Here is a 14802-nt window from a genome sequence, read left to right as displayed (position 1 = left end):
GCACACATTCAACAACCATGGTGCCAGTGCGTAGACCGACAACCTACCGAGAGGTAGCCTGAGGTAGTGGATTTGTTGGTGGGGTCTCATCGAGATCAGGAACACGAAAAGAAAGTCATCCGCGAAGATTTTTTGTAGAATTAATTTTATAATGTTGTTATTTTTTTAGATTTTGTAATGTGTTACTGTAGAAGTTGTGTAAATACTTTGTTGATATCCGAAACATAAATGACTAACTCTGGGAGTAATTGGAAATATTTGCTGCTAAATGCTATTTGAACTTTCTTTTCAACCGTCGAAGGGAACATTTGTAAGTAATTTGCTCATTAAACAATTTTAACTATGACCTTTCAGGATTATAGTCTTGTATTTTTTTCCGCTACATCAATAAAAACTTGCACCGTCCTGTTTGTTCAAAAAGAAATTAAACAATTCTGAAGGTAAAGGGTACACACAAAGACAATCAAAGCCTATCCAATAGCAAAGTGGAGAATTTATTTCAACAAGACATGCAACTTGTGCATTGTTGATGCTCTTATTTTGAAACTGAAACTTTGCAGCTCAAGTCACTTATCGATGAAAGCATCTGCCCGGATTTATCAGATGAAAACCTCTACCATGAGGTCTTCAACCAGTTCATCAAAGATGGCACGTTCAATCTTCCTCCCAACAACATAAACATCCTCGTACAAAGCATCAGCCCACACAGATTTCCGGATTTCATATGCCACCATGCTATCTATTGTCTGCATTTCCTGCATCTGGGGGTTCCTCAGTGTTTGCACCTGAAATTTGAGAGAAACAAAGCTTCGGTAAAAATAAAAAATAAAATAAATTTAGCATGCTGCTACTATAGAACATGTCCATTATTTCGTCGAGATCAGTGACCTGCTGCCACACATCATCCACCAGCCTCCTCCCTCGCGACACACCAGTACTGTCAATGATCCACTGCCGCAGCGAGGAACCGGTCTTCGCACCCTGCACCAAGCTCTGCAATGCTTCGTTGGCAAGGTCGAACAGCATCCTGTGATCCGTTGCATTTCCTCCAGCGTCGTTGTACGTGCCGATGGCATCATCGCAATACTTGCCGCGGTAGTAGTAGATGTCCTCCACCTCCTCAAAGATGCCGTCGCAGATCGGTCTGGCCATGGAGTCCACCCTGGCATTGGCCTTGTTGTCCGATGACCCGTCGTCGTATAAGCCAGCGGCAACAAGGACCTCTCTGATGTAGGCCTTGTCTTGGTTGCATGCTGTTTCACCAGTAATGTCTGTCCTGTATGATAATTCACTGGCAGGTGCCTCGAATTCTGACACACATTTCGGGCTCAGTTCTGCAAACGATTAGGTTCAAAAGTGTTAAAAAAACAAACGAAGACATGGCGGCAGTTCAAGCTCAGCATAACTGTTTGTGGTTTAATTTACAGCCTTGTCATACCTGGCAAGGTGCAGTTCAAGTCACTGAAGAAATGGCGGCAGCTGTGGCCTACAACCTCCAGTGGGGACACTGGGCTAGGAGGCAACTCGGTGAGATTAGCCTAACAGCAAGCCAAAGACGGCAGAGTTTTCAGTCAGTCCATTTCTCTATGGGTGAAACAGTAACAATTCCTACCAAGCAAGGGATATGATGTTAGTGTTTTACTTGCCTGCGCAACCTTGAACAGGTTGAAAGTTTCAGGAGACGGAGGTGCCGTGCCAATCGCCATCTGAGGGTGGAGCTCTACAAGAGACGTCTTCTTCGACCAATGGGTCTTCCTCCTGAACAGATTCTTTCTCAGGCTGAAGCTGTGCCTCAAGCTTGAGACCGTCCCCCTGATGAAGCCGAAACTAGTACGGTTCTTGCTTGTCATCGCTGCAGAACCTTCAGAAGCCATGCCTGAAGCTTCATGCGTTGCGCTCCTCACACTGCCATCCCCAAACAGAATACCTAGGGAGAACCCCAACTCCGGTGCAGAGAACGACCGGAATAGTGCCCGTGCTGACGACACAGTACTGTGATCCTTGTGCTTCATCTGGCATTCGTCGCCAAAGCCAATGCCTGACGCTGACGGAGATACATCTGCCAACGACCTGACCCTTTCACTACTTGTGATGGAGCACGAGGAGCTCACTGATTCTTCATCGTCTTTCTTCGGTGACGACGATACTGTTTCGGTTCTTGCTCTTGGTGTGGCACTCGTGATCCTGTGAGCTAGATGGTTCCTCGTGACGATCCTGACATGCTCTGGAGATGCCTGTTTTGTAGTAGCCTCCTTGCGCTTGCGGTCGCTTCTGAAACCGCGGAAGGACTCTGACCGGAAGAATCGTTTACTGAGAAGATCCTTGGTGACAGTTTCTTTGGTCTGCTTTGCAAGGCCCCGAGCGATTTGCTCTGGCTCGGTTCCCCAGGTGGTTGTGTTGAGGTGGCTCGTGTCATTCGCTTTGAGCTGTTGCTGAAGCATCTCCTTTACCTCCTGAAGAAACCTGCTCATGTTGCCATCCCTCGTCACTTTTGGCAAACCAAACAGCGGTTCTTGACCCTCTTGAGCATCTACATCAGAACTTGGCTTGAGGAGCACTATCGTTGTCGGTTGCAGCAACTCTTCATCCTTGTCTGCCCCCTCAAGATCTCTGAATTTTCCAGATGCTGCTGCACCTGCACAGGGCCCTGCTCTCAGTACTGTTATGACCCTCTCTTCAGGCTTTGGATCATCAGTTTGTTGCATAGCATTCTTGAGTGAATTCTCACCCTCCATTGCCATGCTGCTCGCAAGACCATATCTCGCCATCTTTTGCTTGCGCAGGTTCTCCTGCGCGATCATCTGGATGCACCTGCCGTCCAACAGATGAGTGCTGCTTGTAGTCGGTAGCCGCGCTGCAGAAGTAACCGAACAACTGTCCATTGCATTGGACGCCTGCTGCCATGCGGCCTGGAAATCGTGCCTGATCGTCTGAAGCAGGTCCTCCTGGGGATGGCGGCGGCGCTGGCGCGAGCGCGATCTTCCGGGCACCCTCATCTTCTTCAGGCAATGATGCCTGGAAGAACTGGAATCTCCATTCAGGTCCCGGCTGCGGTACGACAGCAGGCTGCACTTGGCTTGCCTGAAGGGCGCCGAGCGAGGCGAGATGACCTTGGCTTCAGCGCCACTAGCGGTAGCAGGTGGTTTGAGGCAGCTGGTTGGGTGCGCATGCGCTTGGACGATGGCCGCAGGCTTTGGCGCCGGGATCGGGATCGGGATGGCGTCGATGCCCATGAGGCGGGCGATGACGTTCGGCGGTGGCTGGATGGGGATCTCTCTGGATGCCGCCTTCTCTGCAGTGCCCCTGCTCCTCCGTCTGGATGGCTTAGTATGATGATGACTCATCTGCATTGTAGCTGTAGTTGTAGTGTAGGAAAAACACCGGATTATCTCTCTGTTAAGCGGAGTGGTACAAGGCTGAAGAATGGCATCTACTGAAAAAATGGAACAAAATGCATGCTTTGTAATGCAAGAGAATGGGATAGGAGGATAAGCATTGACGGCCGTGTGTGTACCTGAATGTAGAACAAGATGCACAAGAGAAGGCTGCGGTTCTTAAAATTGAATTGAAACCAACCTTGCTGCTGCTGCTGCTAGGAATTTGCATTTGAGAGGAAACCTTCATCAATTCATTCAGAAAGGAGTTGAAGTGTTGGCGTCACGTCCAAAGTCCAAACCACAAACAAGCGGGGGAGGACAGGTAGTCCCACGCACGACCTAGCACAAACAAATGATAAGGAAAAAAAATAAAAATAAAAAAGCCCCCGGCGAGGATCGAACTCGCGACCTTTCGCTTACGAAGCGAACGCACTACCACTATGCTACGGAGGCCGAAGTTGAAAGGGGTGGTAGAAACAACTATTTATCTTCCTTCTCTTCAAGCTCAAAAGAGAGAGGAAGGGGAAGAGTGGGCGTGGATGCATGCTGATCCTGATGCTGATTAAACGAGGAGCAGAGCAGAGTGGATTCATTTCACTTGGCATGTGTAATCCGCAATTTGAAATCAAAACCGATGGAATGGGATATGGATGGGACAGCTTGGGCTGATGATCATTGCCTGACTCGACCGTTCTAGCTAGCCTCTTCTGCTGCTCACTGCTGTGCTGTAAAATTTCGACACGGGGGGACAGGAACTAGGACACCACCAGGTGGGCCCATTACCCTAACGGACATATATGCATCATGCACACGTGGTCCTTCCCAGCGGTAGCACCAACAACAAGAGAGACAGAGCTGTGAATCTGTGATGTGATGCTCTCTCTCTCTCTCTCTTTTTAGTTATTCCCCTCGTGATGTATATCCATTTTCTCAGGCTTCGCAAATACTAAATGGCTGCATGCATCAAATACATACGTATACCAACTTACAATGAAAGTTTCCGGGGCTCCACGCTCTTTCTTTCGGTGTGGGACGATGCCGGGGAATGTGTCGAGCGGCAAACAACGAGAAGACCAACTGAGGGTGTTTGTTTATTGGAATTCCTAAAATTTCTATCACATAATCACACATTTAGATACTAATTAGGAGAATTAAATATAGACTAATTATAAAACTAATTGCACAGATAGAGGCTAATTTACGAGATGAATCTATTAAATCTAATTAATCCATCATTAGCACATGTTTACTGTAGCATCACATAAATCATGAATCTATTAAACCTAATTAGTCCATGATTTATGTGATGCTACAGTAAACATGTGCTAATGATGGATTAATTAGATTTAATAGATTCATCTCGCGAATTAACCTCCATATGTGTAATTAGTTTTATAATTAGCTCATGTTCAATCCTCCTAATTAGTACCCGAATATTTGATGTGACATGAATTTTAATCCCGACTAAAGATCCAAACACCTCGAACTAAATTTGCTTTTTCCCTCCGTGAGATGAGCCAGTGCATTGGGACCGATGGATAATAGAACTAGCAGGCGATGAAACCTTACAGAATGTGCCCTCTTTATATACTTGGCCCCATCTGCAGCTGCTTCCTACCATGATGAATTTTCATGCTGCTACGCTTCACTAAGCTAGGTACCATTGCTTCTAATAAGCCATTCCTCTGACAGCACAACAAAGCCATTTGGTCGTTAATCAAAATACGGAAGCGCAAGCCACTACAAAAGCCTTGCACACATGCATTTTCTATCATGATCCTTCCTGCCAAATGGAAAAGCTAAATTGGCTAACCACAACACATCACAATTCACAACCGAACCATTCTTATTATAAACCAAACCTACCAAAGAGGGCAAAGATGCTACCCCCAACCGCCCCTGCATGTCACCACCACACCAATCATTAGCCACCCCCATTCCATTCCATTCCTCCGCAAAGATTCAACCCATCACCTTGTGCAGTCATGTACATGTATGTATCACTGAAACGGCAATTGGACACACGACTGCAACTTTGCAAACCAACTGCACCAAAGTAGCAGCAGTGCAGCAACAACCCAAACGAATCCCACAACAAAAACAGGCATATATGTCACCAAGCACAGCGCCAGTCAAAACCAAGCATCATGGAGCGGGACAACACCGAGACTAACCAAAGACAACAATGATTACTTCATCTAACATTACCCAAACTGATATTATCACAATATTAGCCGATGACGATGGAAACAGTAATCTAGGTAACAAGCGGGGCATTGCATCCCGCCAGACGCCGGTGGCGCCAACAAGGAGCGCTATCCGTTATAGGACGACAAAAGTAAAACATCACGATGTGAAGTGAAACTGAATAATTCTAGTAGATAGGATAGGCTCCTTATAATTCCCGCCACGGGGCCTTTGCATTCACCACTCCATCGTTCAGTGGAGCACATCATCTTCAGCTGAGTTCACTCGTCATCGTCTTCCTCCTGCAAACACAGCATGCAATGCAGGTTTTAGCCTCCACAGGACAAATCATCTCAACAGGGAGATCCACCGCTATACTTAGCATCTACCAAGAGAGTAAAATCTACTAGTCAGATAATAATTCAATCTGCTAGTACCTAGAGTAGCCTATACCAATGCAACTTTTCTAAAAGCATGAGCAGAATAGCATTCTCATCAAAGGCAGATATATGTATACCTCCTCACTACCCTCGTCATCATCCTCATCATTGACCTCGGACTTTGACTTGTCAGACTCCTCTTCATCTTCCTCCTCTTCCTCCTTGGCAGGAGCCTTCTTGGCAGCAGCAGTGCTCTGAACAAACCAACACATGAATGATTGTTTAGTACTATTGAATAACAATGGGCTGTGAGCAGGAGCAAGAATGACAGCGAAGCAATGGAGTGTACCTCGCCCTTGTTGTAGGCGGCAATGGCCTTGTTGTACTCCGACTTGAGCTTATTGGCCTTGGCTACATAAGGAGCCTTGTCCTGCAGTAATCAACAACAAACACATGGGATCAGCACTCAATCCTAACCACAGCGCAACTAGGAAGCGGTGAATGCAGAGGAAGCTTACCGCATCTGTCAGGGATTTCCACCTGTTACCGGCTGCTTTTCCCACCTGAAAAAGTTGAACCAGGACCGCAAAAATAATTAACCACGAGGTCAAAGCAGCTACTATCATAAAGGTGGCGTAAAGAGGTTGGTATTTTTAGCAACTTACCTCCGCAACAGACTTGTTCTTAGGGTTCTTCTCCTTGAACTCCTTGCGGAATTCCTCCCTAACCAGAAATAGATCAAACCACGGCCAACCGAAATAAAAACTAACTTTTCCTAAAACTAAAAAAGGTAAGCAGCTAGGATCTCACATGAAGACGAAGAAGGCGCTGGGCGCCCTCTTGGGCTTGTTGGGGTCCTTGCCGGCCTTTCCCTTCCTGCCCTTGGCGGGCTTCTCCGCTCCCTTGCTCTTCACCGCCAACCTGCAAAACCAAAGACGAAAAAAAGTCAAAACGGCGTCGTAACGCATAGAAATCGAACGTATCGCAGGCCGCCGAACAGATCGAAAACCAGGATAGAAAAGGCGTGGTTCTTACTTGGCATCTGCCTTGGCGGCGCCCTTGGATTTGGCCCCCTTCATGGCGGATTCCTGCGGAGACACCGAGGGAAGCGGTCAGATCCGCGCGGGGCGGAGCGAATCCCGCTTGGAATCGGGCGCGACGGCGGCGAATCGAGGGCGAATTGGGGGCGGGGGCGGCTCACCTGGACCGGAGGGAGACGAGGGCAAGCCTGGCCTTGGGAGGGGAAAGGGAAGGAGGGAGGAGACAGAGAGAGGCGGGCAGGGGCAGGGGCAGGGGCAGGCAGAGAGAGAGAGGGGATAAGAAGGAGGCGCGCCCCCGAGGGCATATCTGCGATTCCCCCCCGCCCCCGAGGGCCCGCACACAACTCCTAATTTGAATTTGAGTACCGACGCCAAACTTTTCTCACCCGGGGTGACCGGTTTCCCGCTGACAAGTGGGGCCGGTACCAGGTGGGGCCGACCTGTCATTCGCACCATCCCAGCGCTGATTAGGGCTACGGGCGCCCGCGTACAAGTGGTGGAGGGGGTATTCGCGGTTCCGGAGGACCCCGGGGGGTTTTCTCGTAAACCGGCGCTGGCAGGGGCTTGGGCGGGATTTTGGAAAATTTCGGGCCGCGTTGGTGTGCCTGCCCATGACAACCTGGACCCGCAAGCCAGTCCAGGATATTTTCGGCCACGTCAGCGATCCGCGAGAGGGCGCCTGGTTGGCTGGGGCGCGGGGTTGAGCGCGCTGTGCTTCTCGCTGTGCTTTCTACAACACAAACCCTGGCCTGGTTTGCGGTTTTGGAGCCCCCCATTTTGCCTCCGGGGGATTACTGCGCCTCTCCCTTCACTCGTCTCACGTGCTACTGCTCTTTCAATCCTCTCATCTGCGATTAGCTGTGCTTTTTTTACTTTGATCTTTGCGGTAAAAAATGTGCACTACATTGCTGTGCAATTTGTAATCCAACCAAGGGTGCTGTAGTAGTCCTCCACCTACAGCTGCAAAGGTGTTGTTAGCCACAATTAGGGGGGAAAAGGACTCTTGGTGTCCAAGGAATGACCAATTTGGAACAGATACATGTTGTGGCACTATGCGTGAGGTTCCGATGGTCCTCGTCTACGTCCTTACGTGTACAATACAAAAGGGGTCAAGTTTTTATTTATATAATAACTCCGTCCTTTTGGCACGCACTGTATTCGCTAAAAATAGAAATATACAAGCACATTTGAAAATGCCACCTCAATCAATTCCAACCAAAACAAAAGCTGTCGATGACTACATGATGACCAATCTAAGAAACAGTGATGCTGTGGTGCTTATATACAAGATGGGTAACAGGTAACAACTTTGCCGTAGGAAGCCGAAAAGGAGGATAAAATCAATCCTCGTGGGAAAAAAAAGAGAGAACAATATTCACCCAACCATGCTAGGACATTGGATTTGTCGAAGCTAGTTGGGCTCATCATGACAATGTTATTCTGCCCATTCAAGATACAAACAATATCTATTCAAGATACGACGGTTTCTCTCATCATAAGTACAAATCCATTCAAGGTACAAACACGTTCTTCAATACGACGGTTTGACGAACAATATCTATAAAACAATATTAGCTTAATAGTAAATTACTCCATATACGAAAATCATTTTTCATAGCCAAAACAGTAGTGACAACTTATGTTTTTGTTAAACTAAATCGTTACCACTTTATACTACTTTTATTTATCCTAGGAACAGGGAAATATTCCATGGGTCCATTAAGTGGTTATTACAAACATGCAGTAGACTTATATTACGAAAAACAAGAATGAGGTCGTGGCCTGCGGGGAAGGTATGCACAAAGAATGCACATTTGGTCCGCTATTTAAAACATTGCAATAAACATGTGCTGAATAATATTTTGATCATTTTTTAGGTACTGGGCCTGTTGCCTTATTGGCTGCTGGGCTGCCGGCCATCTATCTATAGGCCAGGCCAGTGCCACACCCTGCTTGTTTGGAGAGGAGGGAGGCCCAACTGGCAACTGCAGCAGCGGCATCTCCTTCCTTCCATCGGCGGTCGGCGCCTCGGCCGCACGCCGCCGCCGCCGCCGCCGCCAGCAGGGGAGGCGAGGGGTTCTCCGCGCCGCTGGTGGCTGACACACCCTGCCGTAGGAGCTGCTCCACCTCCGCGGTCCGTTAGGCGCCACTCCACCCGCCCGTTCTCCACTCTCCAGGCTCTGCTCGAGGCTGCGCCGCCCGACATCGACGACGCCCTCACGCACGACGCCCGAGCGGGAGCAGCCGAGCCTAGTGCCAGCGTGGCTGCGTATTTCCGCGGCCGCCCGACGCCACGACCGGCCGGCGCCGTGACGGGCGACGCCGGCACTCCACGACGGCGGACGGCCACAGCGGCACAGGAGCCATCCCCAATCGGCAAATTCCCTCACGGCGACTGGTGTGTAGTCTACTCCATCTCCATCCGCTTTAACCCTTCGTCGTGATGCTTTAATGGACCAGATCATTACTGGTTAGTTAAACTAAATTGTTGGAGGAAATGTGGAGTTGGTACCATGTTCCTATACTGCTCCATTTATCTTTGTTAGGATGCGATCTATATTTCCCCTTGTTCCATGCTCCTGAAAGCTGGTACTCTCAAATCATGCCGGTGATAATGCTTCTTTTGAGTTCTTTATCAAATTATGACAACACAGCTTGTAAATGTTTGGTCTTGCCCAATTGTTAGGCTCTGGAAGAGGTAGAGAAGAACATCTCATCCTTGATTAATTATTGTAAGGCCCGGAGCTGGAGCGGCACGCGGATTCTTTGTGCTGGTTTCGCGGCGTGATTAATTATTTCAGACTCAAACCGCCAGCCCAGTAGCCCACGTCCCTGCTTTGGTCCTTGGCGGTGGCCGGCGGGCCGCTGCTGGTCCGGTGAGCCTCTTGTGTTCGGCTGGAAGCCGTGCAGCTCCGCGCGTAGGCGCAGCCACAGCATAAGCCTCTGCACTTCAGGCCTCCAGGTGAGCCCCTACCCCTCTCTCATGCTTGGATTGGTTGATTGATTCCACAGCAACATAGATTTCTCCAACTGAATCTCGCACTGAGATAGTACATCATTAGCTAGATTCTGCTGCCATCTGTGCGAGACCCCCACTTGATTTCACTCCACAAGCTTGCGACGAATCCAAACTAAAAAAAGTTGTCAATGTCATCCCCTTTTACTATTGCGTGCTCTTTAAATCGTTGCTATGAACCAAGTCTCATGCCGTGTCGTCAGCTTATGGATTTGCCAGGTCCGAGATGGAAGAAGGGCAAGGACGGCAAGGACTTTGCAGCTCTCGCAGCGGCCAATCCCATGTCGAGGATAGTTGCTGAGCTCCAGGCTTCACTGAGGGACTCACAAGCCGTGGCGATATTATCAGTGAATGGCGGGGATGCGATTCTTGCGGTAGGACCACACCAAGCCGCACTTCTGAACCGCGCCGCCTTTGGCCAGGCTGTGGGAAATGCAGGAGAGGAGAGGCAATGGTTCCAGCTAGGCCCCGAGGAGGTGTTCTTCCTTTGCCATGCCCTCAGGTGCATCGCAGTCGATACGGAGAACAAGAAGCAGATGGGTGAAGGGGACCTGTGGGATCTCTTGAACTCCATCTCAGAGCCATTCCCGGAGATGTACAAGGCGTATGAGCACCTTAGATTCAAGAATTGGGTTGTGAGGTCAGGAAAGCAGTACGGTGCAGATTTTGTAGCTTACCGTCATCATCCGGCACTTGTACACTCGGAGTTTGCAGTAACTGTAGTTCCAGAAGGCAAAGCATTTGGCACCAGATGTGGCCCCTTGCAGGTGTGGTCTAATCTACTCTCCAAACTTCGGGCTTCTGGCAGTGTGGCCAAGACATTACTTGTTCTCACCATCAGCACCGAGAACAAGTGTGGGTCCTCAGATTGTTTGGAAAAGATGATTGTTCATGAGAGGACTATCACGAGATGGATACCGCAGAAGTGCCGCGAGCAACAAGACAAACCGTGCAGAGAAGAAGCAAGCAGGGAAGAACAAGACGATACAAGAGAGGGTGTAGTATTTAGCTATTGGGGTGTAATATTAAGCTTTACAATTCTTTCTAGCTTACTTGTCTACAAGCTCAAATTTTGACTGAAGAGCTTAATATTTATGTATACTCATGTTGGCAAACGTGAATTTTTCTGTCTTATTGAATCCTATGATTTTACTATGTGATCCTCGTTGAAGTTTCTAAGATATCCTGGCTAATATCATCGTATGTCTGCACTTGACTGCAGATTGCACAAGAATATTTGTATTGTTGTCTCTTGGTAAATGTTTTCAGGCCTTCAAGACCGCTATGGGCTAGCATTTATGCACTCCGGTCTGGTGGGACAGAAAAGTTCTATCTGCATGACCGATACTACTGGAACATATTGAAAAAAATGAGGTACACCGGATGCATTTCTTTATGCATATTCTATAATTTCAGTACCTTAAATAGGTACTAGCATCTACAATTGAGTTAGGTTACAGATTAACCTTTAGTACAACAACTCTCAACATTTAATAGCTTGCTAAGATCTGGAGTAAACAGGGCCAAGAAAATTGATCTGACTTGAAGTCTGTATCTTTTTAATAAAAAATCAACCTTTTGATTGATAGTTTTTTTCCTTCAAGTCACAAATCTGCTTACAATAAATAGTTTAATCGGTATCATTTGGGGATCTTAGATCACCGTGAAGGTGATTATGGAAAGAATGACATTCACAATTGCATCTGCTTCATCTCTGTATTTATTTGAGGCTGCCAGCTTTTCGAGTTCGACCCTTAATCTATCTGGTAATTCACCGTGTGATCCTTCCATATACCACTCTCGAGGTACTTCTCGTACAAGCTAGCTTCACCATCATAGTTCACTGATAAAACTGCTGTGCTTCGTGTCCCATAGAGCCCCTTCACCAAAACAGAATTATGTGAGATGATTTTCACAAGTTCATTTCTGAAGTATTTGATACACAAATATTAATGAGAGGCCAAATGATATAGTTTTTCAACTAGTTGAATTCTGAATGTAACTGTAACTGGAATCATGTCAGAGATTGTTTTCTCACTTGGTCAGTTTGCACCTCGATGAAAATGGAGCTCAGACCATGCTCCCAGTTGGGATCACAACCAGTGTTTGGCAGTGTATCTTTGTCAGCCTTTGTAGTGTCAGTCATTAGCCTCTCAACTATATCCTTCACTTCAACCTCATCATCACCATGCTTCATAAGAAGCTCCCTGAAGTTTTTGCCAAGGCGAATTGCCTACAAGTGCATACATAGCAATGAGAGAGAAAAAATCCCTTCAGGTACCAACACACTGTCTTCATGAATAACGGTCTAACATCTTGGTAGGATGAATGGTCCCTAAGAGACAGAGTAGCTTGCAATAATGCAATATCATCTTATCTTACTTCTTGCACATGCTATGCTATAAATTGAGTTAAATGCATTGTTGTTTAAGTACTTCAGATGGTTCAGCTGTAGCTTTCTCACACTTTTCTCCCAGCTCAGTGTTTGCTTTGTGATCCATAGTTTCAGGGCATCTAAAGACAAAATCATTAAAATCACACCTCATGCATTCAGCATTTCTAGATGTGCACCAACATATCCTACCAGCTATATCAAATAAGAGCATTCTATGGATTTTATCTGCAAGGCATTCTGAGAGTTTTATCTATCTACAAATTTTGAGTTGAACATGAAAAAGCTGTGCTTACCTTCTGCCAAGGGCTATCTAGCCTTGCATTGGACAGCACATGGAGTCCTGGTGAGACGAGTTGAATTGTCGTGGGCTGCCCCTTGGGCCGGTTTGACACATAGACCATAATATTTGTGGTTAGATCAGCTAGTATGAGGTTGAAGCCATTGTATTCATCAGCTTCTTCTGCCACTTCAGTTGCAACTTCAAGTGGGCTCTTGTTGCTCTGCACGGTGCATACGATTATGCTTGCTCTTGTGGAGAAATGATACGTCGAAGATAATTTCATGGTAATAAATCATAATTTTTTCTTACAATACAGACTATAGTTCTCAGTTGTATTAGAATGAATGTTTTCAAAGGTAAAGTTGTGGTTTCTACTGGGAATGGGGTATGCATATGTGTTTCTATGTGCACTGTCTACTGTCTATTCCAATCACTGTCAGAACAAAGGAAAGTCAGATAGTGATTGAATCAGCTGCTAAGGGTCGATAGTGATAAGAAAAAGATATTGGGAAACACCAACTTGGATTGTACTTGAAAGGGATATATCTTCCTCTGCATCACCTCAGCCATTGGATATAGACTTCAATCAACTTGAATGATCTAGGGGAAGCTTTTGGTATGTTTTGCTATATACCTGCAGGTACCTGAGGGGCAGGTCTCCCCTAGTTCGTGCGCCGGGCATGGCATCTGGCTCAAGCACATTGGTCAGGAATGCGAGCCTGCCATCCTTGGTGCACCCCATCCATGTTCCTCCACCAAGCACATCCCTGCCTCCAAGAATCTTCTTTGAGCCTTCTCCCCACCATCCTACTGCCTTTGTAGGCCTGCATTAGTTTGTCAAGGACAACAGAGAAGCTCTGAAACTGAGCACCCAGCAGACAGCACTGTTGTTTTGCAGGGTTAACCTTTCTATAGGTTTCTCTAATAGCATTTTGCTTATGAAAACTGGTGATTGAACAATATTAACAAGCATGTAAGGGGAGTTTGCATAGCATATAAGTGAATATGCAACTCGGGAGGGAAACCGGTTACTCAATTTCAAACCAGACCTCATACAGCAGAGTTATCACATCCAGATTGGGTACTGCAAACATCAATAAAACCAAGTAAGATCATGTACCTGCTGTGGAACTCATCTCTGTTGAGCAGGAGCAGGAGCTGGTGCACAGGGTGAGCTTGCCAAATCCATGCAGCTATGCACATGGCTTCAGGTGTTTTCTACTCCTTAGCTGGTTGTAAGTAACTCGCTTGTTTCGCAACTATATCTTTTGTGTTTGGCTGATGATTCTCTATGCGCATGCCTCTGTATTTATAGGGAGAAGGTTGGAAGGAGAGCGAAAGCACAAGGAGCCCACAGAGTCTTCGCATTATTGGCCGCCAACCAGGTGCTCTGCAGTCTGTCATTCTTCTGTCAGAGTTCCATCCTGTTCAGTTACCTGGTTATATTACTTCCCATGTGAGTTCCTGATTAGGGCCCCCTTCCTTACCACTGACGTCTTCTATATCTGGTGAAATATTTAGTACTTCATCTCAGGACAGCTCTAGTTTGGCCCATCATTTGTTCCTGAGATACTGTTAACCATAGTACATGTGTAAAAAAAAACAGCAACTGAGCTACTGTCAGTTAGATGGGATTCTAGCAGCACCCCACCTGAAAACAGGCAGCAGCACTCTGCTTTCCTCTGTTCTGACTCGTGATTGGAGTGTTGTTGCTTCTGCAGGCCCCGGGAACTCATCCATCTCTCAACAAAACCAGGGGCGTGCTGGATTGGGATAAACAAAAGCGGTAAACAACGACCTGATCTTTCGAAGCAATATATGACCCCTGTTTCCGTGTATGATCAACCAGGGGCGTGGGTAGTTGGCTGCGGTGGCTCACACGTGTCGAGCTCCAAGAATAGCATGGCCCGGCCTCGCTACACGGCGGTTTTCAGGCACTCGTCATCTACTCTATCCGTTTCCAGGTACGATGTCATTTCTGTTCATGTTTATCCCCTCCTGTGATAGATGTGCTACCAATTCATAAAAAACATCAGCGGCGCGTGCATCTCTTAGAGATGACAGTCACAAGGTTTTCTTGTGGTAACATAGACGCCGCCGTTGTTTAGAATTAAATAACCTGTAGGT

The 14802-nt window shown here is 47.2% G+C and overlaps 4 protein-coding genes and 1 non-coding gene across 7 annotated transcripts; 1 reads left to right on the top strand and 4 right to left on the bottom strand.

Annotated features, from left to right (window-relative positions):
* Positions 1 to 303: 303 nt before the first annotated feature.
* Positions 304 to 1572, bottom strand: LOC101755837. The gene is made up of 3 exons (XM_022826182.1): positions 1439 to 1572; positions 889 to 1334; positions 304 to 785 (listed from the first exon to the last, which is right to left on the bottom strand). The coding sequence occupies exons 2-3, from the start codon at positions 1150 to 1152 to the stop codon at positions 600 to 602; spliced, it is 450 nt and encodes a 149-aa protein (XP_022681917.1). The 5' UTR covers positions 1153 to 1334; positions 1439 to 1572; the 3' UTR covers positions 304 to 599.
* Positions 1573 to 3758: 2186 nt separating this feature from the next.
* On the bottom strand, positions 3759 to 3830 carry TRNAT-CGU. The gene has a single exon. It is a non-coding gene; the product is annotated as a tRNA-Thr (tRNA).
* A 1717-nt stretch (positions 3831 to 5547) lies between these two features.
* On the bottom strand, positions 5548 to 7297 carry LOC101783372 (DNA-binding protein MNB1B). Its single transcript, XM_004966465.4, has 8 exons — positions 7146 to 7297; positions 6980 to 7032; positions 6755 to 6865; positions 6610 to 6667; positions 6463 to 6507; positions 6294 to 6374; positions 6082 to 6198; positions 5548 to 5866 (listed from the first exon to the last, which is right to left on the bottom strand). Exons 1-8 carry the CDS (start codon positions 7287 to 7289, stop codon positions 5846 to 5848), a joined length of 630 nt encoding a protein of 209 aa, XP_004966522.2. The 5' UTR covers positions 7290 to 7297; the 3' UTR covers positions 5548 to 5845.
* Positions 7298 to 8954: 1657 nt separating this feature from the next.
* LOC101782287 (probable tRNA-splicing endonuclease subunit Sen2) lies at positions 8955 to 11181 on the top strand. Of its 3 annotated transcripts, none has more exons than XM_012845114.2 (3): positions 8955 to 9382; positions 9722 to 9946; positions 10204 to 11181. In XM_012845114.2, exon 3 carries the CDS (start codon positions 10207 to 10209, stop codon positions 11074 to 11076), a length of 870 nt encoding a protein of 289 aa, XP_012700568.1. In that variant the 5' UTR covers positions 8955 to 9382; positions 9722 to 9946; positions 10204 to 10206; the 3' UTR covers positions 11077 to 11181. The 3 variants fall into 3 exon arrangements, with proteins under 3 accessions (XP_012700568.1, XP_004966520.1, XP_022681702.1); XM_004966463.3 differs by having other exon boundaries at positions 9671 to 9946; XM_022825967.1 differs by lacking the exon at positions 8955 to 9382 and having other exon boundaries at positions 9393 to 9946.
* A 189-nt stretch (positions 11182 to 11370) lies between these two features.
* Positions 11371 to 13973, bottom strand: LOC101781885 (transport and Golgi organization 2 homolog). Its single transcript, XM_004966461.3, has 5 exons — positions 13796 to 13973; positions 13310 to 13499; positions 12689 to 12895; positions 12039 to 12233; positions 11371 to 11880 (listed from the first exon to the last, which is right to left on the bottom strand). The coding sequence occupies exons 1-5, from the start codon at positions 13876 to 13878 to the stop codon at positions 11755 to 11757; spliced, it is 801 nt and encodes a 266-aa protein (XP_004966518.1). The 5' UTR covers positions 13879 to 13973; the 3' UTR covers positions 11371 to 11754.
* Positions 13974 to 14802: the final 829 nt, after the last annotated feature.

Source organism: Setaria italica, chromosome IV, assembly GCF_000263155.2.
Source record: "Setaria italica strain Yugu1 chromosome IV, Setaria_italica_v2.0, whole genome shotgun sequence".
Classification (NCBI taxonomy): domain Eukaryota; kingdom Viridiplantae; phylum Streptophyta; class Magnoliopsida; order Poales; family Poaceae; genus Setaria; species Setaria italica.
This window is presented reverse-complemented; position numbering and strand designations above follow the sequence as displayed.

Excerpts from the sequence above, each read along its gene's own strand:
- LOC101781885 (XM_004966461.3), bottom strand. The coding sequence starts at position 13,878 with ATGTGCATAGCTGCATGGATTTGGCAAGCTCACCCTGTGCACCAGCTC. Across the intron at positions 12,234-12,688 it reads TAGATAGCCCTTGGCAGAAG|GCAATTCGCCTTGGCAAAAA; the intron begins GTAAGCACAGCT and ends ATGCACTTGTAG. Across the intron at positions 11,881-12,038 it reads TCGAGGTGCAAACTGACCAA|GGGCTCTATGGGACACGAAG; the intron begins GTGAGAAAACAA and ends GTTTTGGTGAAG.
- LOC101782287 (XM_012845114.2), top strand. The coding sequence starts at position 10,207 with ATGGATTTGCCAGGTCCGAGATGGAAGAAGGGCAAGGACGGCAAGGAC.
- LOC101783372 (XM_004966465.4), bottom strand. The coding sequence starts at position 7,289 with ATGCCCTCGGGGGCGCGCCTCCTTCTTATCCCCTCTCTCTCTCTGCCT. Across the intron at positions 6,375-6,462 it reads GGAAATCCCTGACAGATGCG|GACAAGGCTCCTTATGTAGC; the intron begins GTAAGCTTCCTC and ends TGATTACTGCAG. Across the intron at positions 6,199-6,293 it reads CCGCCTACAACAAGGGCGAG|AGCACTGCTGCTGCCAAGAA; the intron begins GTACACTCCATT and ends TGGTTTGTTCAG.
- LOC101755837 (XM_022826182.1), bottom strand. The coding sequence starts at position 1,152 with ATGGCCAGACCGATCTGCGACGGCATCTTTGAGGAGGTGGAGGACATC. Across the intron at positions 786-888 it reads TGGATGATGTGTGGCAGCAG|GTGCAAACACTGAGGAACCC; the intron begins GTCACTGATCTC and ends CTCAAATTTCAG.